This window comes from Heloderma suspectum, chromosome 2, assembly GCF_057233095.1.
Source record: "Heloderma suspectum isolate Gila_16-S chromosome 2, 16-S_ref, whole genome shotgun sequence".
NCBI lineage: Eukaryota > Metazoa > Chordata > Lepidosauria > Squamata > Helodermatidae > Heloderma > Heloderma suspectum.
Genome location: NC_139459.1, coordinates 263,476,896 through 263,499,996, shown reverse-complemented (window position 1 = coordinate 263,499,996; position 23,101 = coordinate 263,476,896). Strand labels below are relative to the sequence as shown.

Sequence of the window (23,101 nt, the reverse complement as noted above, 5' to 3'; positions counted from 1 at the left end):
TGAAAAGGGGCAGCTCTTTTGGGGGTGGGGGGTAAGACCATTAAGCTCAGAGTCTAAAATTACCTAAGTGTATCTATCACTGGCTGTGAGTGGGGAGATGCTGGAATGTTCCCCAATGAAAAAGGAAACTTTGCCACACATTGAGGAAGAAGCCTTGTTTGAACTGTTCTCCCTGACTACTACTTGGGTTTGGGGGGGGTTTTACACTGTTGGCATTACTTTGGTAGCCTCAAATAGTTCGGACTGATTCAATGAGGTCCATGAAAACAATGTGACTAACTTTAAAACTGCTACATCCCAATGTCATCGTTTTCTTCTTTTTTTGTTCAGTATCTTAAAGTCCCTGCACCTCAACTGACAATTCCTTGGCAGTGGAGCGGGAAAGGCAAGAAGGAAATGAAATGTTGCAGGAACAGGCAGCAATCCTATACCCACTTACCTTGGAGTAATTCCACTGAATTCAAATGGGCTTAGTTCTGGGTAGACATGTAGGATTGTGAGGTATAAATACAGATTTCTGAGTAATAGCAGAGGCATCTTGTGGCCACCTTCCATACATATAAATGGAAGTCTTGAGGTAAATTATGTTGGAGTTGTTCAGATATTGTGCTCCAGCTTATTATTAAATATAATTATGAATTTTGGCCACATGTAACAAAAGTAGTATTTCCCCCTGTATTTTGTGGTTTTAACCATGAATGGAGTGAGACATTGGATTACTAGTCACACTGCCTACTAGAGCAAATGTGTTCTTCTACTGCAAGGGTGGGCAACTTGTAACCTTCCAGATGCTTTGGCCTACGACTCCCATCAGTCCTGTAGCCAATGGGGAGGGATGTTGGGAGTTGTATGGCAAAACAACTGGAGGGCCACAAGGTACCCACCCCTGCTCTACTGCAGGCTCCAACAGAAATGCAAAGAAAGAAAATCAACAGCCGCAAAAAGTTGAATGGAAGTGCCTTGCCTTCATCTGTTGTCCCCCTTGTGTCTAGTTTGCAGATTGTAAGCCTCTCGGGTTAGAGACCTATCCTAGTCTTGTCTGTAAAGCGCCAAATACATGGATGGGATAATAAATAATAAGGTCCCGGGGACACACGCCCAAACACACACAGCCTGCGCATTCACTGTGGCTGCAAGAACAACAGGAAATATCGGCGGCTCTCTCTCACCCATCGACGTTCGCTGTTGTTAACACGAACGCAAAGCCCGACGAGCGCTTCAAAACTGACCTTGCCGGCTGCCGTAGGCGCGGTCTTCGGGCTCTCCGTTTCTCTGGTTGCCTGGCAACCGCACCTGCGGGCTGGACGGCCCAATTAGCGGGTGTGTCGAGCGGGCTTCTCGCGGGTCTGTGGGGCGGGAAAGAGAAGTCCGGGGCCTCATAACCGGGGTGGGGACGTCAGGCTGCCCGCCCAGCACGACGCCCCGGGGCAAGATAATGTGAACAGGGGCAGCTTGCTGCTGAACGGCAAGCAACATATCTCATTCTCGTAAGAGACGGAAGCGAGCAGCTGGAAGAAAGAATAGGCAAGACGCGGGTGGGGGATTAGGGTGGGAAGCCTATGCGCGCTTACCTGGGAGTAAGCCCTACTGCGTAAAACACGCACGGGATTCAGTGGAGGCTGGTGGCTCCCATGTCAGTGGGGCAGTAAATCCACTCTGGGTTCCGGTCAGAACGCTAACGGCGCTCTCCAAGGTGCTGCACCCATTTGGTGGATTGGGTTCAGCGCCTTGGATAGCTCCTTTAGAGTTCTGACTGAAACCCAGAGCGGATGCACTGCCCCGCTGACATCGGAGCCACCAGCCTCCACTGCGTCCTACTGAGTAAAACGCCTAGGATTGCACCGCAAGGCTGTAAACCTATGGAGGCCAACTGAGGAGGGGCACCGCAGTGAATATACTGGGGCTTACTGCCGAGCAAATGTGCATAGGGTTTGGGGCTGCGTGATGATCACCTTTTAATGGGCAGAAGCTCTTTGCCAGCAACAGTTAAGCAGCACGGATCAGCAGGTGATGCTTTTTCTTGCACAATAGCTCTGTGACTCAGTAAGGATCACTCCTTGATTTTTGCCTGTTATGCATCTGTTAAAGACAGAACCGTAAAAGTATGTGGCAGCATTAATGCAGCAGTCCTAAACATGCTTATCTGGAAGTTGCTCACATTTGATTCAACTTACTTCTGAATAAATATATTTGTAGGTTCCCAGAGTGGCTTACAAAGATAAATAATAAGACACCTCCTCCCTTCAAGCTTACAGTCTCAAAGACAAAACACAGAAGAAAAGGAGGAGAGGAAAAAGCAAACTTGGGGATTAGTGCTTAGTTCTTAGGGGTGTTCTTTCTGGCAGGGAAGAGTGAAGCAAAGTCTCTTCAGCTGTTCCTCCTCTGGCTGAAAGATGGGGCTAGTTTGGCCTCCCCCTTGCTGTGATGTTCTTCCTGGGAGGCAGAGACAGTGCAGCCTCCCAGTAGGCCTTGGTACTCTGGCCAGTGCCTTTCAGCGCTGCTCTCCCAGGGCAACTGTCAATTGGATGCATATTTTTATTTATTTCATTTCTAATGCATAAGATCGGGTTCAAACAGACTGGCCCAGGCTCCAGACAATGTAATCTTGGTGCAATTACTCAGAAAGGGCCAGATTAATATTCCTCTATTTCCTAACCAAAGAGTTAATGTAATGGACATAACAAATGTATCATTTCAGTGAGAGAAGAGGACTTGAATTTTAACAGCAAAAATGCAGATGCTAATGCCCGAACCTCAGATTTATGTTGAAAGAACCTTGGCAATCATTAAACCAGACATCGTCAACAAAGAAGTAGAAATAGAAGATATAATTCTCAGATCAGGGTTCACCATTGTTCAGGTAACCTGAAAATAAAAAAAATTCTGCCTAAGCAACTGTATGTTTAAAACTAGAAAATCATATGGTTAAAATAAGAGGCTTGCCTGATTCAGAATAATAGTTATATCCTTTCAAACTCCCGACTCAACTGAGCAGCCTTTATAACCTCTTCAGGTAGAATCACAGTGAATAAATTTTACTTCTTTGTTGCAGGGTAAATGTTGTGTGTACACTGAAGAGTGCAAGTTCATGGAGGAGGGTATTTTTTGAAATTGAAATGCAAATTTATGTGCTGAATTTGCATGCAGGTTGGGGAACATGTGTTGCTTTACTTTAATGTTGTGTTAGGTAAGCCCGCTAAGACGGAATGCTGCTTCCATATGGGTGCTTTCAAATAGAGGGCTCCTAGTGCTAGCAGTCAGACGGCATTATGTAGCTGTTCCATCTTTTCAAATTAAATTAAGGAAAGAAATGAAAGAAACAGTAAAAAAACACACACACACAGGAGGGTCACAAATAGAAGACTAGAACAACATCTGGACCTCCTATAAAATTATGTGAATGAGTCAGGGTGATGGCACCATAACAGTCTCCTCTGAAAGCATCCATGTCACTTCAGCAGTTCTGAAGGAAGTATTGTAACAATGTTTGAAAGTAACCACTAGATGCTGCTCTTGCCCAGCTGTGACCTCTCTTTTCTTTAAAACACAAAAAACCGTTTCAGTTTTACAAACAAGTAGTACATCTTATTCTTCCCAAGATACGCTTTTCAGCATAATTCTTCCCAATTGCTAAAGAATTAGTTCTGAATTTGAATGACAAGGGTGCTATATTATAAACTGGAGTATTTTCCTTTTAAGCAGCAAAGATCCTAGAAAGAAAATGTACCATGAGTGGAAAGACCTGATATGACAGAATATTTTAAATTTGTATGGATTTGTGTGAACATTGAGGATGTTTAGATTCCTACAAAGTCCAACCATAACTGCTGTTACAGACTTCCCTATGATGCCAGATAAAGAAAAGAGAGATCAATAGAGATATCTAGGTACCATCAACTTCTTGGTGGCATCAGACTTCATATTTCCAAACAATCTTACCCAGTTGTCTCATAGAGGCCTGATTCACACAAACATCATGTGCTATAGTATTTTATTTATCTGTAGTATTTATATGCCACCTTTCCAAAGTGGTATACAAGAACAGAAATAAAAATAATGGATAAAAACTAAAAATAATGAAACATTAAAATTCACCATTCACAATTTAAAAGGACAAATGATTGAGATGTGTCTTAACTCCTTTCAAAAAAGCTGAAAGAGTGGGGGCCAGTCTTCACTGTAAAGGGAGAGCATCCCACCATTTGGGAGCAATAAGAAAAAGCCCATTATTAAGTGTCCGACAAGCGGGCCTCTGCAAGCAGGAATGTCCTCAAAAGGCCCTCTCCTGCATATCTTAATGCCTGAACAGGTTCATCACAAGACATGCAGTTCCTCATGCAGCTGTATGAAGTCTGTCCCCATGTGGTTAAGTTGTCTGTGCAAAGTAGCTCCTCTTTTGGCTTTCACTGACTAGAATGAGAATGACTCTAAGTCACAAGTGGCCTTAGCCACATCCACATCCCCACATGAGAGAAAGATTAACAGTATAAGACTCAGCCTTTAACACCCCAAATTTTAACTCTAGAAGGTTCCAAACAGGAATCCCAGTGTTTTGTTAGTTAAGGTCTTTTTAAGAAGACGCAGTGGCTAATACTGTAGCAAGTGGTTTTGTTTTATAAACATTGGAAAGAGCTTGGTGAAAAATAAAATCCAATGCTTCTGTAATGCAGAATGGTAATGTGAACTGTAACATCTGACAATCTTTGTTTTAGGAGATTCTTCTCTTGTTTCTTGTAGAAACGAAAACTCCAACTAAGCCCAGAGCAGTGTAGCAACTTCTATGTAGAACAGTATGGGAAAATGTTCTTTCCTAACTTGACAGCTTATATGAGTTCTGGACCTCTAATTGCAATGGTTCTTGCTCGGCATCAAGCTATCTCATACTGGAAGGACCTGCTTGGGCCCTCAAGTAGCATAATAGCTAAGGAAACATATCCTGACAGGTAACTTACTCAGTTCAGAGTAATTAAAAACCACTTGCCTCAAAATAGTCCTGGTGAAATTAATGGAAGAAATGATTTCAATGTTGTAATCTTTATTTTACAAAATGGGTATCGGATTGGGATGGTAAAGTTTGAAATAATTCATGAGAGGCTGCTGAGTATCCAATGCAGGGTGGCCAGAGCATGGAGGCAATCCTTGCCTTCATGCTGCCCCTGCCCTGCATTTTTGGCTAGACGGACGATTTCGGATGTCTGGCAGCAGCTTTGAGGAGGGGGAGCGAAGGAGTCAGCACAGCACATAGAAAGCTGCATAAAGCACCTTCCACAATCTGCTCCCTTCCCCACCCATAGGACCGCCCCCTTTCCCCCATCTCCATGCTTTGTTTCTGAGCATGGAGACATAGCCAGCGTGGAGAGAATGGCACCAGCTACAAGGGGGCAGGGGAGGGGGCAGGGAATATGGTTTCTGGGAACCACATTTGGAGCCCTGGGATTGCTCCCTCCCTTAATTAATGCATTCAGGTCAAAATAATGTAGACCTACGTGCTGCATCATGCTCACCAGAGAGTTTCTTTAGCAAGGGTGGAGAACCTGTGGCCCTCCAGATGTTGTTGGACTACACATCCCATCAGTGTCAGCCAGCATGCCCAATGGTCAGAGATGATAGGAGCTGTAATCCAACAGCATTTGGAGGGCCACAGTATTCCCCTCCACCACCAGTCTACAGCCATATAGAACTCCCCTATGGATTGGTTGGTCTTGGAGAGAGATAAGGAGTTATCTGGAGGGAAAGTGAGGGACAACAGAGCCATAGGCTTTATATTGCCCACATGGCCTAACCTTTTAGATACACTTTTCAATTTAGTAGACAAAGTTTACTAACGTTTCCAAAAAAAACTACACCAAAATACAGGCCAGCTTTTTGAAAGATTATTATTATATCAATGACTAAGAGCACAATCCTATGCATGTTTAGACAGAAAAAAAGTCCTACAGCTCCCAGCGTTCCTCAGCCAGGAATGCTGGGAGTTGTTGGACTTTTTCTGTATAAACACTGTGCCCTAAGGCTGCTATCCTATATCCCTTTACTTGGAAGTAATCTCCATTGAACTAGTGGGAATTACTTCTGAATAGACATGTAGGATTCCACTGTAGATTGCAGTGTAAATGTGATATAATGTCTCCATTGTTTTTAGTTTAAGAGCAATCTATGGTACGGATGATCTGAGGAATGGACTTCATGGCAGTGTCAGCTTCGCCTCAGCTGAAAGGGAAATCCGATTCATGTTTCCCGAAGGTACATTACTATCTAGAATCTGCAGCACTATGAGAAAAACTGTCCCCTCCCCACCCACCCCATTCAGATATAGTCTAGTGTTTAAATCTAGCTTAACAAAATGATTTACAACATGTTGACCCTGTGTGAAGCAGCATGGTTCAGAATCTGTTTAAAGAACAGTTGGATTTTTGCTAAGATATTGTTTCCTTCTTGTCTGCCAAATATTCTTACTATTCACAGTCCCAAATATTAGAAACTCACTGATCTCAGACTGCAATCCTATGCCCACTTGTCTGTAAGCAAGCCCCAATAAACAATGAGGCTTACCTCTGAATTGATATGCATACAATTGTACTGTCAGTGGCTTAAGAAGTAGGGTGCTAACCAGTTATAATTAAGGAGCCACTTAATTCCAGAACACAAAGCTTTCTGTCTTTTTTCCCCCTGCAGATTTACTGAGGCATGATCTTTCACTGGTAAATGAAATATATTTGTTCGTTTAATCATTTGAACACTTATACTCTGCTTAAACTAGCCCCAATTGGCTCTCAAAGCAGCTGACCAGAAGAATCACTAAGGCTGCAATCCTATTCCCACTTTTCCGGGAGGAAGCATTCTTGAATTCAGTGGGATGTCTGAGTAGACATGCATAGGATTGTGCTATATGACTGCAATCCTATACACCAAGACTGGAGAACCTGTGGCCCTCCAGTTGTTGATGAATTACTACTCCCATCATCCCTCACCATTGGCCAGGCTGCTAGGGCTGACAGGAATTGGAGTCCAACAACAACTGGAGGGCCACAGATTCTCCGGCTTTGCTGTATACGCTTACCTGGGAGTAAGTTTCATTGAATTTGGTGGGACGTGCTTCTGAATAGACATGCATAGCATTCCACCCTGATACCATAAAACCATGTGTAGGTGATTGTTCTGTTAAGTTCTTTCACCAGGGATGGCATGGGATAGTCATACTCATTTGCAGATGGAAACATAATGAAAATTATATGTGTGAAGGTGCTATCAATTTAGGAATAGTGTGACTGCCTGTTTTCTATAAGTAACTGTAGGTTTACATCCAACCCTTTACATTTTCATTTGGGAGCGTCTATGCAATTTCCTAGCTTCAGTATTTATTTACATAGCTTTGGTATTTATAATTCAAGCCATTTTCAACCATATGCCAAATAATAGCACATGGTCTTTAATGTGGCCGACACTAGCCACTCCCCTGAAGATAATATATGTTCTCTTTCTTATATGCTAATCCTTCCCTTTGATATGGGTCCCCATGTGATAACCTCAAATCAGCTTTGCTCTGTATCAGTAGTGTGCTGAAGAATTAGCCCTATGTCTCCTTTTAACATTAAGACAAACATATCTAGGTTTTATCCATGGACTCTGTGTGTTCATGCTACCTGGGTACCACAGTCAATGCTGTAATAATCTCATTTCCACATACTGGATTCCGGGAGGGGAAGTTTGTTTCAGGAGGGATAGCTGAGGTTTGCATTTTTGTTTTGTTTGGAAACAGAGCTAGATGAGTATTAACCACTAGATTTATAGTATAGGGGAATGGACATTCAACAAGAAAGCTTTATGAAAAATTAAAGCTGATGGTTCCTGAATGTTTATGCTTTCAGAAAAAGTAATGCCAATTGCACAGTTTAGAACTGTCTTGGCACAGTGCAGGATCCCAAAGTTACTATTTTAGTAACTTTTTATTTTAGTCACAAAAGGCATGGTATATATGTGTGTATGTGGAGGCAGGGAGGTATTATGTCATTGGTCACTAGTAATGTCATGGACACTATTCAGTAGGTGCCCACAACAATTTGCGTAACCAAATTGTATTAATCAACATTGATTGCTGGAGAAAGAATCGGTTTTCTTCAAAACATTGTGCTTTTAAATGCAAAAAAAAGAAAGAAAAAAGTAATATCCCTACAACAAAAGTGCTCTAGTCTATCTAGGCCAAATGTCTGGAGGGCTAGAATTCCCATCAGTCCTAGCCAACATAGCCAATGGTGAGGGATGATGGGAGTCATAGCCCAAAATATTTGGAGGGCCACATTTCTTCACATGGTGACGCTGGAAATGGGCAGTGAGTTCATGCATAAGCATACTTTCTCTGCAATCACTTGTAGAGCATAATACCTGAACAATAATAATGAACACATTTACTTGTGGATCCCTGAACCGCAATCCAGTCTCCACTTGAAAGCAGGTTTTAGTTTGTAGAGTCAGGCAGATTTCCCATTTAAATAAACATTGTCTCTTCCCATTCATACATTACATTCTATAGAAACAGTGTGGGGTAAGGGGAAGAATATGTGCAAGCAAGCTGGAAATCCACTTGTTGCCTGAAGAGGGTCTTGGGGTGGTGGGCAGGGGGATATCATTTGAACCCTTTCAGAGGAGATACCTGAATCTCATATAACCAGGGAGTAGCAGCAACACATTTATCTTGTTATAAGTTGATCATTTGAAAAGCCTTTTATTTGTTCATTATCCAGCGAATTGGGTGCAACTGAGGGAACTGCACTGGCTGCCTATTCGCTACTGGGCCAGGTTTAAGGTTTTATTACTAGTGTACAAAGCCCTAACCAACTTAGGACCAGGATACATGAGAGAGTGCCTTCTCCTTTTACCAACCTGCCCAGTCACTGAGGTCATAGGAGGACTTGCTCCTGGTGGTTCCACATGGACCTATGGCCTGATTGGAGTCTACCAGGAGAAGAGCCTTCAGTGTGGTGGCCCCCTTTCTTTGGAACTCCCTGCCCCAAGAGATCAGGCAGGCACCAACACTGTGTTGTTTCCAGTGCCTCCTGAAAACAGCACTGTTCCAGAAGGCATTTCTTAATTGACCAGTCACAGTTTCTATTGGCATCCTGTTTTTTAAAAAGCATAATTTTAAGGTGGTGTTTTAATCTTTTTATTCTTTTACTGTTTTATCTTTTGTGTTCACCGTTCTGATATCTGTTTTAGATATAGAGTGATATACAAATATTGTAAAAAACAAACAGAACTTCAAATAGTTTTATTTTTCATTACTCCAAAGTCAGTTTTTATGGTTTGTCTATGAAATAACTTCACTATGTAATAATTCTAGAGACAATAAATGCCATAAAGTTTAATGCTGAATGACATAGTATTGTTATTCTTTACAATGCTTTGTATCCTGAGGGGAAAAATAATAGTTTCAACTTTAAGTGCTACTGACTGTAAGAAAACAAGAACTGAATATGTTCAGCCTTATAAGGCAAAGGATTAACTTTAACTCTATACTTTTACATTAAACGTCTTTAATTCCTTTTTCCAGTGATCATTGAACCAATCCCAGTTGGGCAAGGTGCTAAGGATTACCTGAACCTTTATGTTACTCCTACCCTGCTGAAAGGACTTACAGCACTCTGTAAAAAGAAGCCAGCAGATCCTTTTGTATGTATCACAGTATGTATGACTGCCAGTATCAAGTGGTAGGGTCCTAGTGCTAATGTAAGTTAAAAACTGGCAGCCTGGTTCTGGTTTCAGGACCCGATTCCAGCTCCAATGCCTGTGAAGGAATGGCCCTTATTGTATGAAGAATGGAAGGACAATACTTGTTTATTTGCATACTTAGTTTCTTCATCAAGCCAGAATGTCTATAATCAATTATCCTTTGTATGCCAGGAGCAGTCTAGACTGACTACCTCCTTCCCCATGAACCATCCAGACAAACAGATAGATTTTCAAAAGCATAGGTAAGAATAGTTGAAAGGGAGGTTTAGGGGTTTTAAGGAGCTTTCCCTTTTAAAACCAGCTGTGGAAACTGGAATTACTAAGGGAAGTTTGGTAAATTGGGTTCATTCTGAGTGAGTTTCTGTATGCACAGGTGCAAAGTTTGAATGTCTGCTATTAGCAAATGTGTTCATATGGAAATGAAATTAGAAGTAACTTGTTTCTATCTTTTTTGGTTTTGTTCTATAGACTTGGCTGGCTGATTGGCTAATTGAACATAATCCCAACACACCTAGGCTGCAGCATAATGTGATTGTGGAGGAGCCTTAAAGAGGAAAATGCTAACACTCATGAACAACTGACAGTTAAAGATCTGTTTTCACTAACTACCGTCTCCTGATTTTCTTACTAATATAAACATGAAATAAATAGTAGTTTTAAAATCATCTGTAAATTGAGAAATACTTCCTTGTAAAGTGCACAGAATGGAATAGTGGTTCCCATATTTGGAACTTAAATGAAGAAAGAACCACTAGTTGCAAATAATGGATGATAAATAGAGATTTAAACTACATTGTCCTCAACTGCTTTTGGGTTTGATCGCAGCTGGGAGGTGACTTCTTCTGTAATGTAAAACTACTTAGTTCAATTAATTTGCACAGCTCTTCCAAATTTCCCATAAAGTTTTGAGTTACAGCATTTACTCAAATTTACTCAAATGTCATAAAACTATAAAAATGTGCTGTTTCATGGATATGTTCAAGATACTGTTTATTGTTTGGGCCATGTGGCATAATACAAAAGCAAAAAATTAAAAGATTTACTAACAGGAAGCTTTCAGCAAAAGTAGTTCCACTATTAGGAACTTCTTACAGTAATGTATTTATATACATCAGTTAGACTGCACACTACATTACCATCAACAGTTTTGTCAAGTGAGTTCTTCCTCCTTCCTGGATATATTTCATTGACACTATGTAATATAAAATACGTGTTCTGTGCTATTGCCCCAAACTGAGTTCCAGCAAGAACTAGGAGTAACAAACTTCCCCACATTCATTTCCTCTAAATCAACAAGTGCTTTTCACAAGTATGATATTTAGTCCATTTTCGGGCCCGATTCAAAGTGCTGGTGTTAACATTCAAAGCCGTTAACAGCTTGGGGCCAGGTTACCTGAAGGATTGCCTCCTCCCATATGTGCCTGCCCGGACCTTAAGGTCATCATCAGAGGCCCTTCTCCGTGAGCCCCTGCCAAAGGAAGTGAGGCGGGTGGCTACTAGGAGGAGGGCTTTTTCTGTTGTGGCACCCCAGCTCTGGAATGAGCTCCCTAGTGAGGTCCGCCTGGCGCCTACATTGTACTCCTTTCGGCGCCAGGTGAAGACCATTTTGTTTTCCCAGGCATTTTAGCTTTCTAAATTTTTATCTTTGCTGTTTTAAATCTGTATTTTAAACTCCTGTACTGCTGCTAGGTTTTATTGTGGTTGTATTGTTATATTGTGGTTTTAATGTTCTATATATTTTAAATTGTTTTATTGTGTGTTGTTTGGTTTTAGTTTTTGGGAACCGCCCAGAGAGCTTCGGCTATTGGGCGGTATAGAAATGAAATAAATAAATAAAATAAACAGATTTAGCCATGGTGCATGCCTAGCAGCTCTTATGGCTGCAATATCATTTGAATTTCAAAGACGTGTAACTGAGTTTTGCTTGTGATTTGGTAGCTATAAAATTAGTAGCAGATGAGACCAGAGTGCACAATTAGGATTCTAAACTTGGCCCACTAGGCATCCATGTGCAGGAAAATTTTAGGTTTTTTGTACAATGGAACAGAGTTTGAATAATGGCTGAGAGATGATTCCCCAGATTTTAAGTAATTGTTAACAGCTGGAAAGTGTGCCTTTTGTAGTATGGAGTCAGCCCCTACTTCAGCCATTAGAAGGGGCCTCTGCACATCGGGAGAAATTCCCAGCAAGGCTCTCAAAAACTTGTTCTGAGCTACTTCCAAACCGCTAGACTACAAGATAGTTTCAGAAACTGGTAAGTTGTCCTTGGCTAGCATAGAACTGGGACTAATGAGGATTATGCTAGCTTGACTCCAGCGTCTAGCTCAATACTGTCAAGAGTTCAAAGGAGTGTTATGTGAAGACCAACTCCTGCTTCTGTTCCTGCTTCCCTTTCAGTCAGCTGCTTAGTGACAAATACTATCCTCACTGAACAGATTGCTGGTGAGTGAAAAGAATGTAGGAAATGGCCTTATACCAGAGGTAATTTATTTGTCCATCTAACCTAATATTTTCTACTCTGACTGGCAGCAGCTCCCCAGGGTCACAGGCCAGAGGGTCCCGTCTTAAAGAACTGAAATGTGAAATTGCTGGTTTAACAAAAATATGCAACTTGTGTGTAAATCCGGCTTCTTGCCTGAGGATTGGAAAGTTTCCAGAGTAATATTAATTTTTTTAAAATTAAAATTTTTAATTAATTGATCCCTGATCCTACGTTGTGATGAGGATCAAGGAGACCATGGACCAGTTAGCATAATGGCTGTTATAGGTAAATTCATGGAAAACATTATTAAAGATAGGATAATTATTAAGCATAGAAGGACAAGCCTTGCTGAAAGAATCATAATGACTTCCGCAAAAGGAAGCCCTGTTTCAACAGCCTTTTGGAGTTCATGACAGTGTAATGTACATAGGAGTGAACTGATAGATAATGGGCAGTATCCAATGGGGGCACTCCACCCCCACAGATTCAGTTCCACAAGCAGCTCCTTCCACAGATTCCATTGCACAAGCGGGACTCACCACCTGCACAACAGAATCATAGAATAGTAGGGTTGGAAGGGGCCTACAAGGCCATCGAGTCCAACCCCCTGCTCAATGCAGGAATCCAAGTCAGAGCATCCCTGATAAATGGCTGTGCAGCCTCGTCTTGAAGGCCTCCAGTGTGGGAGAGCCCACCACCTCCCCAGGTAATTGGTTCCATTGTCGTATTGCTCTTACAGTCAGGAGGTTTTTCCTGATGTTCAGCCGGAATCTGGCTTCCTGTAACTTGAGCCCATTATTCTGTGTCCTGCACTCTGGGATGATCAAGAAGAGATCCTGGCCTTCTTCTCTGTGACAACCTTTCAAGTACTTGAAGAGTGCTATCATCTCTCCCCTCAGTCTTCTCTTCTCAAGGCTGAACATGCCCAGTTCTTTCAGTCTCTCTTCATAGGGCTTTGTTTCCAGTCCCCTGATCATCTTTGTTGCCCTCCTCTGAACCCTCTCCAGTTTGTCTGCATCCTTCTTAAAGTGTGGTGCCCAGAACTGGACACAGTTCAGTGCTTCCTAAAGGAAGCCCTGAAACAAGTGGAATGCTCATTTCTGGATCGGGACAGGTCGGCGGAGCTCCTTTATGTGAGCTCCACTGACTTGCCCTGTTCCAGAAACAAGCATTCCACTTGTTTCTCATTGTTCCTGGAAGCAGTCCATTACACAAGCAGTGGATGCTGTTTGCGGAACATACTGTCAGGACCAGAAATATTGGAACAAGGATAACTGTTTTGGCAGTTGGCCTCTGTACACCACCACACTGAAGTTGAAAGGAAACACACCCAGATGGGAGCCAAGTCAGGACTTTCAGCTGTAATTCAAGGGGTGTGACAAAAGTGGGGCACTAACCAGGAAGGACAGCCAGTGGCATGCACACACACCCATCCTTGGTGGCTCATAAGTAATGGAACGAATGGCTGACAAGCAGCTGCATGGCCAGGTGTGGCCTGTTTCCTGGGTACCCCGTGACCAATCAAACAGATAAAAGGCCTGAAGGTGGTTCTGAGTGTTACATTTGCATTTGGTAGCTGTTCGCTGGAACTCAACATGAGGTCCAAAGAGGTGTCCATGCGAGTGAAGGAGGCCATCATTAGGCTGAGGAAACAACATAAACCCATCAGAGAGGTAGCAAAAACAGTGGGAGTGGACGACAACAGTTTGGAACATCCTGAAAAAGAAGGAATTAACTAGCAAGCTCAGCAACAGCAAAAGGCCTGGAAGACCACGGAAGACAACTAAAGTGGATGACTGCAGAATTCTGCTCACGGTGAAGAGGAACCTTTTCACAACATCTAGCCAGATCAAGAATGCTCTTGCAGAGGTAGGCATGTCATTGTCAACATCTACAGTCAAGAGACAGCTTTATGAATGTAAATACAGAGGCATCACAACAAGGTGCAAACCACTGGTAATGCTCAAGAACCGAAAGGCCAGATTAGCCTTTGCCAGCAAACACCTAAAAAAGCCTGCCCAGTTCTGGAATAAGATTCTTTGGACTGATGAAACCAAGATTAACTTGTAGCAGAATGATGGGTAGAGAAAAGTATGGAGAAGGAAAGGAACAGCTCATGATCCAAAGCATACCACATCATCTGTCAAACATGGTGGAGGCAGTGTTATGGCATAGGCATGTATGGCTGCCAAAGGAACTGGGTCACTGGTGTTTCTTGATGACCTGACTGCTGATCAAAGCAGCAGGATGAATTCTGAAGTGTATAGGGCTATACTTTCTGCTCAACTAAATATACTAAATATTTACTAAAAATGTACTAAAGCAGCCTGTCTTAATACCACGAAGAATCTGGAAGAAGAAGCCTCAGTAAAGTAGCGGTTAAAAGCTTCATGTAGAAAAGTCCATACTGTCCCAGTTCACACATCATGGTGGCAATTCCTGGGTTGTTTAACCCAGGAACCGTGGTGATGAGCAGAATGCATGTGCTGCACACAAGCCATTTCCAATTTCGATGAACCCATGGTCCTAAATCCAGAACTCTTGCTTAACCCCTAAACAACCCAGAGTTAACCCATAAATCAACTATGGTTTCTTTTGGGGTTAACTCTGGGTTGTTGTTTAACCTATAAACAGCCCAGAGTTTCTAGGTTCAGATGTCATGAAAACCCAGGAAATGTGTGATCCTGGGTTGTTAACTGAAATGAGAAATGGCTTGCATGCAGCATGTACACTCCACTCATCACTGCAATTCCTGGGTTAAACAATCCAGGAACTGCTGCCATGACATGCAAACCGCACCACTTAGTTTTCATTGGGCTGTTTGGGGTGTGTGTTTTTCTAAAGATCTTTTGTACTTCTTCCCCCAAGCCTGCTGCTACCTTCTAACTCTCATGTGTGGATGCTGCTATTTTGTCTACATAACCAATGGTGCTCATGTGTCATTGCTCATGTTCTCCCTATCTCATAATACTAAAATGCAGAGTCCCCATCTCATAATACTCACATGCAGAATCACCTAATGAAACTGAACGGCATTAGATTCAGGACAGATGAAAGTATTTCTTCAAGTAATGTAAAATTAATTTATTTTCAACTACCACAAGATATGATGGCTACTATATTTAAAAGGGAATTTGATATAGTCACAGAGGATAAGTCTATTGACGGCTGTTAGCTGTGATAACTAAACTGAAGATCCATGTTCAGACACAGTAGCATCATGCTGATACCAGTTGCTTGGAGGAAATAAGTGGGTACGGCCTTCTTGTCCTGTTTATGGATTTCCTGGAGGATCTAGTTGGTCATTGGAAAACAGGATGATGGACTTTTGATTTTGATCCAGCAGGGATCTTCTTGTGTTCTTGTTCTCTTTTCATTCAAATTTCCTGTTTAATTTTAGTCTCTGATCACTTACAGAAAGGCTATGTTTATAAAACAAGAAGTTTATCTTTATACTTTTCAGAACTGTTCCTCTTAGAATGGGAGTGCATAGTTGCTTTTTAGGCACTTGTCTAATAAGAAATTTCTTGTATATTGAAATATAGTTTACTTAATATGCATTAAACATACCCTCTAACTGGATTATTTCCAATAAAAGCTCCTTCCTCATTTACCACAATCAAATATATAACACTAATAAAATAATAAAACACTAAATATTACAAGCAAAACAGGTCACAATTACAGTTTACAAGAAATGTCCATCTGAGCCTAGAATAATAAGATTGCTAAATCATGTCCCTGATAGGAATGCTGTACGTTTAAGTGATGTAACCCTTTTTAAGTGATGTAACTGTACCTTTAAGTGATGTAACCCCAGGTGTGACTTCTGTCGCTATTGTACCACGATGGCAAAAACTACACCTGATTAATTTCTGTCTTCTATGCAACTCCTAAAGGTCAAGGTCTGGACCTGATTACCATATCTGTTAATTAGACCATTCATTTTATCTGTGGTCTTGAGTTCAAAATGCTATACAATGGGTTCCTAGGTGGTCCCTGTACACCCTACCTGTGAGCAAGCCAAGCCAAACTCAAGAAATTTCATTCCTAGACTTTGATTATCAGCAATGCTCTCTGGAGAAAGATTTAGGTCTATTGGCACCTTTAACAGTACCTACCTCCTGAGTCTCAGTAAAGTAGTCATTAATCTTGACCACCCCTTAGAGATTAGAATCCTAATCCTAAACTGGCCATTGCATTGATGATGATAAATGGATTCAAGGGGCTGACATGAAAGGATGAGATTAAGGACATCAGTTTACTTGCTTTTCAAGCTAAGACTTGAACAGCTGATCCTATCAAGAGACAGACCCAGAAGAGTTAGGTTTTATTGAACTTGTTGTTCCAGAGCAATAAAGATGAACCACTCCGTTCTAATGATGGGAGGAAAGGCCAGAAGTGAGGGGAATAAGCTCTAGAAGAGGATCACTTGGGCTACACCCAGTCAGGATGCTCATTAGTCTCAGGCCTTGATTCTGTTCTTTCTGAACATCCTTGAAAATTTCAGAAGTTAAATGCCCAAAAGAAGAATAAATAAATGACTGGTATTGTGTGCATGGGAATAGTTTAGAAAATGTCCTTGCAGCTCATCAAGGGGTTAAAAAAGGATGACACCTCATTTAATGTTATTTATTTGTGAGTGACACATCCAAAGACACAGAACATGGCAGACCTGACTTCACTGATAAAATGTAACTGAAAAGGGACCAGAGAGGAGGAGACACTCCCCCCCCCCACACACACACACACACATACACAAGGGATGTCTTCTTTACTATCCAGTTACTGAAAAGAAAAACTCTCTCTTCCCTTGAATCAAGGTCACGGTACTACATATTGAGCCCATAATGTGCATATGTTTCATCTGAAGTTGTACACTCCTCACTGTTACCTCTCACCCAGAAAAGCCTTAGCCTTCAAGGACCCAGCCCCCCTGGCGACCCAAACATGTCAGCAGCATGATTGATAAGGATTATGTCCTAGAGAATGGCTGCTGACCAAATTGCTGGGGTCCCACCCCCTGTTAGCTCATGATGGAATGACACTACCATCAACCCAGAGGGGAGTCTCTTGTTGCTCTTCTCAGCATTGTGGCAGCAGTTAATGGCAAGTGGGTGGAAACAACAGCTTACAGACAAATGGGGGAATAATACTGCTCATCATTAGAACATTACAGGGCTAAGAAGCTCTGCAGTGTTACTGCATGAATTTTCCCTTTGACAATGTATAGTATAACATATTTTCAAATATCTACTGGAGAAGGAATTTCATAGAGGCTGCTGCATTGGAATCAAAGAAAAATAGGCTTAGGCTGCAGTCTATATATGTCTACTCAGAACCCATTAGTTTATTGGGACTTACTTCCAGGCACGTGGGTATAGGATTGCAGCTAAGGAATCAATCCTGTCCCCTCAGGCCTGGGAGTAAGACCCAATAAACTCAGTGGGACTCACTTCTGAGTAGGCATGGCTATGACTGAGCTGCTTATGGTTAAGTGTATTTTGGATGATATAAATAATGTTTGTCTTGGTACCTTCTGCTATAAATGTATCAAATCAAAGACATCACATTACTCATTTGGAATTATATCTGCCACTGGAAGAATGCCAACACATACAAATGTTTGTCATCCCATCTGCCCCCATGTTAATTTCTCCATTTCAGGTTACCTCACTGAGCATTATCTAGTGACACTAGATAATATCTAGTCACGTTTAGCCTAGTGACACCGCTTTGAAAAGCCATTGTTAAAAAGGTACTTATGATTTAATTGTCTCCATGATTTCAACCAGTTGTTTGTCATCTATGTTCCAAAAAAACAATATCAACTTTTCTCAAAGTATGGTTCATACAGTGCCAGAAGTAAAACTTTTTGCCAGTTAACTGGGCTTGTCATTTCCTCCCCCATCTCCTTGAACAGTTCCTGAGCTTTTAACAATTAGGTGACAGGCAGAGATTCAGCAGGGGAAGTTTTTCCTGGCATGCAGATGTAGTAATGAGAAGAGCTTCACCTGCTTAAGTTCTTCCTGGTGTGAACCTGTTAAAGGCAAAGGAGCCCGGCCAGAAGAAGGGGTGGGTAGGAAGTTGGCAACCCTAGGAAGAAAACTGGGTTGAGGTTGCAAGTCATTACATAAAGAAGAGGATAATTAGGGAAATAAGGAAGCAATGAAAGAGGAGCAATCTTTCGGCAAAGTATGGGTGCAATCCACAACCCATTGATGTCCGTGGGTAGGCTCACAGTGATCTTAATAGATCTGAGATATATCCACAGTACAATTAATTCATTTGAAAATGGTAGAAAAATGACTAACGTCTTTCTCCTTTTGTTTGAATTCAAATTTTTATGGTCATTGTCTCTTTATGCAGAGGGTTATTTTCTGGAGTATTTCTATTATTTTGCCCTAAATAGTTGGATGGGAGGAGGGATATACATTGTGAAACTACACAGATTAAGAAATCCTTGAAGCTGCATTTATTTGAGCTAGCTGACATCTATTTCCCTTCCTTAGGAGTTGTAAAAAAAGCCCTGTTCTTACTGGGTGGCATTTCTGTTGGGTGTTCCAATGACAGCAACATTTTGGATGTATCTAGTGTCTGTGTTAGGGACTCTTTGCTCTGTTACGTGAGAACATTCCAAGGTGTCTTTAACATATGTATGTGGATAAATCACCTGCTTGAACCATAAAACATTTTTTTTTTTTTTTTACCGTGTAACCAAGATAAAGCAGCCATTACAGGGAAATAGTGAAGCCACTGAGATTAACACATCCTCTCAGTCACACCAACTATTTGTATAATACCTAATTTAACAAATTAACTGAGAAAAGGCATCAGCACAGAAAAGGCTACTTAAGCATGAAGGCTATTTTGGTTTTAGTAGCACCTGTCTGTAATCTAGGTTTGCTACGTCACCTTCGCTGTCGTTGCTGAGAAAATAATCAGCACAATTGTGGAATAGGTCCAGCAGGCATTTTATCAGCACAATCCTATGCTTGTGTACTCAGAAGTAAGTCTCACTGTATTTAATGCAACTTACCCTCAAGTAAGTGTGCATAGGATTGTAGTTTGTGGGTTAAATCCAGATCCTTCGTCCAGCCAGCAGAAAAGCGCCACTTGTGGAACAAGCCTTCCGTGTCCTCTCCTCCCCCTTTCAGTCCCCTGGTGTGAAGCTGTTAAAGCCAAAGGAGCCCAAATGTACTCCAGAAGATCCAACCCTATGTGCTTGGACTGTATTACAGGAATGGTTAAGAGCAGATTACAGTGCTGGACAGCTCTTAAATTATGTAGAATGTCATCAGTTTCCACTGAAATTTGCATGAATTAGGTTTGCAAACACCAGAACTATTCTTATATATGCTTTTTTTACAAGAAGGAACATTTGGGTAGACATCCTTGATCTGTGTAGTTGTGGGCTTGCTTTCTCAAGGACAATGTGGTCCAAATATTGTGTGCCTTTCCCATAAGGGGCCTTTATATCCCATGTTTTATGGGAGAGTGCATCTCCAGATTATTTGGACGAACTCCTAGGAACCCCTGCCAGCATGGCCAATGCTGGGAGTTGAAGTGCAAAACATCTAGAAACCTACTTTCTGTCCACCCCTGTTTTTAAGGACTGCCATGTTCTAGAATTTAACTGGCCCATAAGAATGTAAACCCTTATTCTGAATCAGAATAAACCAAGGCTGGGAGACCATCTTGATCTGGATAGCGTGGGACTTGGCTACCTTGCTCAATTTCGGATGCTTTTATTGGTTTTCTAATTACATTGTAAGTACAACAATATAGTAAAGGTCACAGTAATGTTATAAAGTAATACACACTGTAAATATTTAGGGAAATAAATACATACATAGAGAGCCAGTGTAGTGTAGTGGTGAGAGTGACGGACTGGGAGCCGGGAGATCCGGGTTCTAGTCCCCACTTGGCCATGGAAGCTCACTGGGTGACTTTGGGCCAGTCACAGACTCTCAGCCCAACCTACCTCACAGGGTTGTTGTTGTGAGGATACAACGGTGAGGAGGAGGATAATGTAAGCCGCCTTGAGTTCCTTGCGAGAGGGAGAAAGGCGGGGTATAAATGCAATAAATAAATAAATACATAGTTGGAATAAAGAGAAATCCATTAGGGGAAAGTTCTGAACATTACATTTCTGTTGCTGTGGGTGGTGGCATCTTTCCAGAAAGAAGGGAGTGGGACAATGGAAAGTATACTTCAAAAAATTCAATGTGTATGTATATTGTATAAAGGGAAACCACATTCCTTGATGGAAATAAATCATGCTTCCATTATCTATCTTGTTCAGTGTTCTAGTATGATAGTAGCTATGCTCAAAGTTTAATACTTGCCTATGACTGTCCTTTCCAACCTGGGAAGTGCAGTACCAGTGGTTGCATAATCAGGGAAAGTGCCCAGACCTGGAGAACATGTGGCCCTCCAGATGTTGCTGGACTGCAACTCACACCATCCCTCTCCATTGGCTATGTTGGCTAGGGCTGATGGACAGTTGTGGCCCAGCAACATCTGGAAGGCGTCATGTTACCCACCTCTGATGTAGCCTGATCTCAACCATAGTTACTTGAAAGTAAGTTCCTTTTATTTTGGTGTAACTTACTCACTTGTAAGTAAAAATTACATCTGAGGAAATGGACTCTTAAGAGCGCAATCCTATGTCCGTTTAGACAGAGAAAAGTCCTACAACTCCCAGTATTCCCCAGCCAGCAATGCTGGCTGGGTAATGCTGCCAGTTGTAGGACTTTTTTCTGTCTAAACATGCATAGGATTGCATCCTAAATGTATTAATCTTTAAGGTACTAGGGTAATGTCCAGCATGTTCAAAATGTTCTTCCGCTGATTCCTTGTGTACTGGAATCTTTTCATTTAAAAAAAAAAATCACCTTTCCTCCAAATTGGATTGTCAATACCCTTAACAGATATTTAGCAGGTAAGTGATAGGAAAGGGGACAGGAGCAAAGCCAAACAGGTGGCTATTCTATTCCCCTCTGCTGCTGCTTCTTTTCTGATAGCCCTGCATATCATAGAATAGTCATAGAATAGTAGGGTTGGAAGAGGCCTACAAGGCCATCGGTTAGGTTATTGCTAGCTCACTAATTTCCTAATGAGCTGTGGCTTATTAGGGCATCTCGGGGTATATCTTTCTCCAGGGGTTTCTATGTAAATATGTGAAAATGACCAACAGAGTTTTGACCATGCATGGCTTTGTGTTGCAAACCCTGAACAGGCACCTTGCTGGCAGCCTTGAATAGTGTCATCCTCTCAGCAGTGAAGGAGCACAAAAGGCTGAGGAAATTAAATCTCATTCAGTTCCCCATGCATGTAAATAATAGCTTATCATATTGCTGTTTAGGCACATGCATTTAAAATAAGCCTAGTAGTTTTAAAATCCTTTGTGCTTTTTTTCAATGAACTGCGATAAAACGTATTGCCCAACCTGAGCAGCCTGCTTCTGAGCTCAACCCAGGGGTGCTGGAGATGAACTCAGCATAATGTATTGCAAAGAATGCTAGTGAACTGCTAAGAAAACCCAGGCTCATTCACAGATAACTTGGAAGAAGAGTTGGCTACGAATACCGGACGTTTAATATTGGCTCACTGCAAAAGTTAGTTAACCATGGTTAATGCAAACCATGGTTTGCAAGCCCATTGGAAACCATTGTTTCACATCCTGAATACCATAACCACAGTTTAGGTATTCAGATGTAACACTTTACAAAGATTAACAGTGTAAGTAGGCACAGGATTGCAGTCCAAGGAAAACAAATAAAATATCACCCTGGGCGCAGTGCTTTCCAATGAAGTCACTATGCATATTAATCTGTGTGTAATCAAGTGATGTATGTGCATATGTGAACCATTCCATAATAATCTAGGACTTCAGCAGGAAATCTCTTAACCAAAATGTGGATTAACCACTTTTTTCATCAGAATGTCTGTTTTACTAAGTCAGCTTTCCATTGATACTTCGGCTTTATTCTACCTGTCTGTCCTTCAGAGAGAGGTGGCAAATCTCCTGGCACCATTGAAGCCTTGTTCAGACTCTGAATTAATATGTAGAGAAGGGGATTGGGATTGTGGCAAGGATCTCCTTCCCATCCATGCACCCAACAGCCATATGAGTAAACCTCAAACATGCAATCAGTACACTGGCAAAACTGGATGTACAGATCATGTGGGTGGAGCCTACATGCATAGGGGTCTATGTGTGCAGGTTTATGACAAACTGGTGTGTCTGTACCTCCCCCTAGCGAGGTAGGTCAGGCTGCAAGACATCCTTTTGCCTATATTCCTCAGAGGTAGTGCCAGCACCACCACACCCATGGCTTTTTAATATCCCTTTTCCTGTTTGCAGGAAAAGGGAGGCTTATGGCTTTGATATATGGAGAAGGGTAGCCCCCTTTTTCAGAGCTTCCTTTACATTCCTTGGCAACCTGACTGGCGTGTTTGCCAAGCAGTCCAGTGCATGGGCAGGCCAAAGTCCAGGCTAGGCCAAAGAATCAAATCCACTCCAGTTTCCAATTCAATGTATTTATTAAAGAACCTAGCAGAGAGACGTTGAGAAATAGTCAGCTGCTTTTAAAACAAAAAGGAAAAATCAAACTAACTACACCTTATTATCAAGATCATAAAAGTATCTCACCAAAGCAGTTTACCAGGGGCGGCGGGGGGGGGGAGTTTTGCTTTGACCCTTTGCCACCCACCCAAAAGACAAAAGGAAAATTCAAAAAGCCCAAGTATGTCTATGGCGCTGCACCGTTTCCAGGGAGGGAAATTCAAACTGGCCAATCAATGTCATACTCCCCATACACAAATCTGTGGTGCGACCACCCTTAGAATACTGTGCACAGTTCTGGTCACCACACCTAAAAAAGGACGTTG

At 41.8% G+C, this 23,101-nt stretch overlaps 1 protein-coding gene across 6 annotated transcripts; it reads left to right on the top strand.

Annotated features, from left to right (window-relative positions):
• Positions 1–1,244: 1,244 nt before the first annotated feature.
• On the top strand, positions 1,245–11,623 carry NME5 (NME/NM23 family member 5). Of its 6 annotated transcripts, none has more exons than XM_084832417.1 (7): positions 1,245–1,524; positions 2,699–2,860; positions 4,738–4,943; positions 6,140–6,240; positions 9,545–9,663; positions 9,895–9,965; positions 10,192–11,545. In XM_084832417.1, the coding sequence occupies exons 2-7, from the start codon at positions 2,732–2,734 to the stop codon at positions 10,211–10,213; spliced, it is 648 nt and encodes a 215-aa protein (XP_084688543.1). In that variant the 5' UTR covers positions 1,245–1,524; positions 2,699–2,731; the 3' UTR covers positions 10,214–11,545. The 6 variants fall into 6 exon arrangements, with proteins under 6 accessions (XP_084688543.1, XP_084688547.1, XP_084688546.1 ...); XM_084832420.1 differs by having other exon boundaries at positions 1,249–1,320; positions 10,192–11,579; XM_084832419.1 differs by having other exon boundaries at positions 1,341–1,487.
• Positions 11,624–23,101: the final 11,478 nt, after the last annotated feature.

What these genes read in the sequence shown, in the direction of transcription:
- NME5 (XM_084832420.1), top strand. Translation starts at nt 2,732, where the DNA reads ATGCAGATGCTAATGCCCGAACCTCAGATTTATGTTGAAAGAACCTTG. An exon ending in CAGGGTTCACCATTGTTCAG is followed by an intron (nt 2,861 to 4,737) that starts GTAACCTGAAAA and finishes TGTTTCTTGTAG; the next exon opens with AAACGAAAACTCCAACTAAG. An exon ending in AAGGAAACATATCCTGACAG is followed by an intron (nt 4,944 to 6,139) that starts GTAACTTACTCA and finishes CATTGTTTTTAG; the next exon opens with TTTAAGAGCAATCTATGGTA.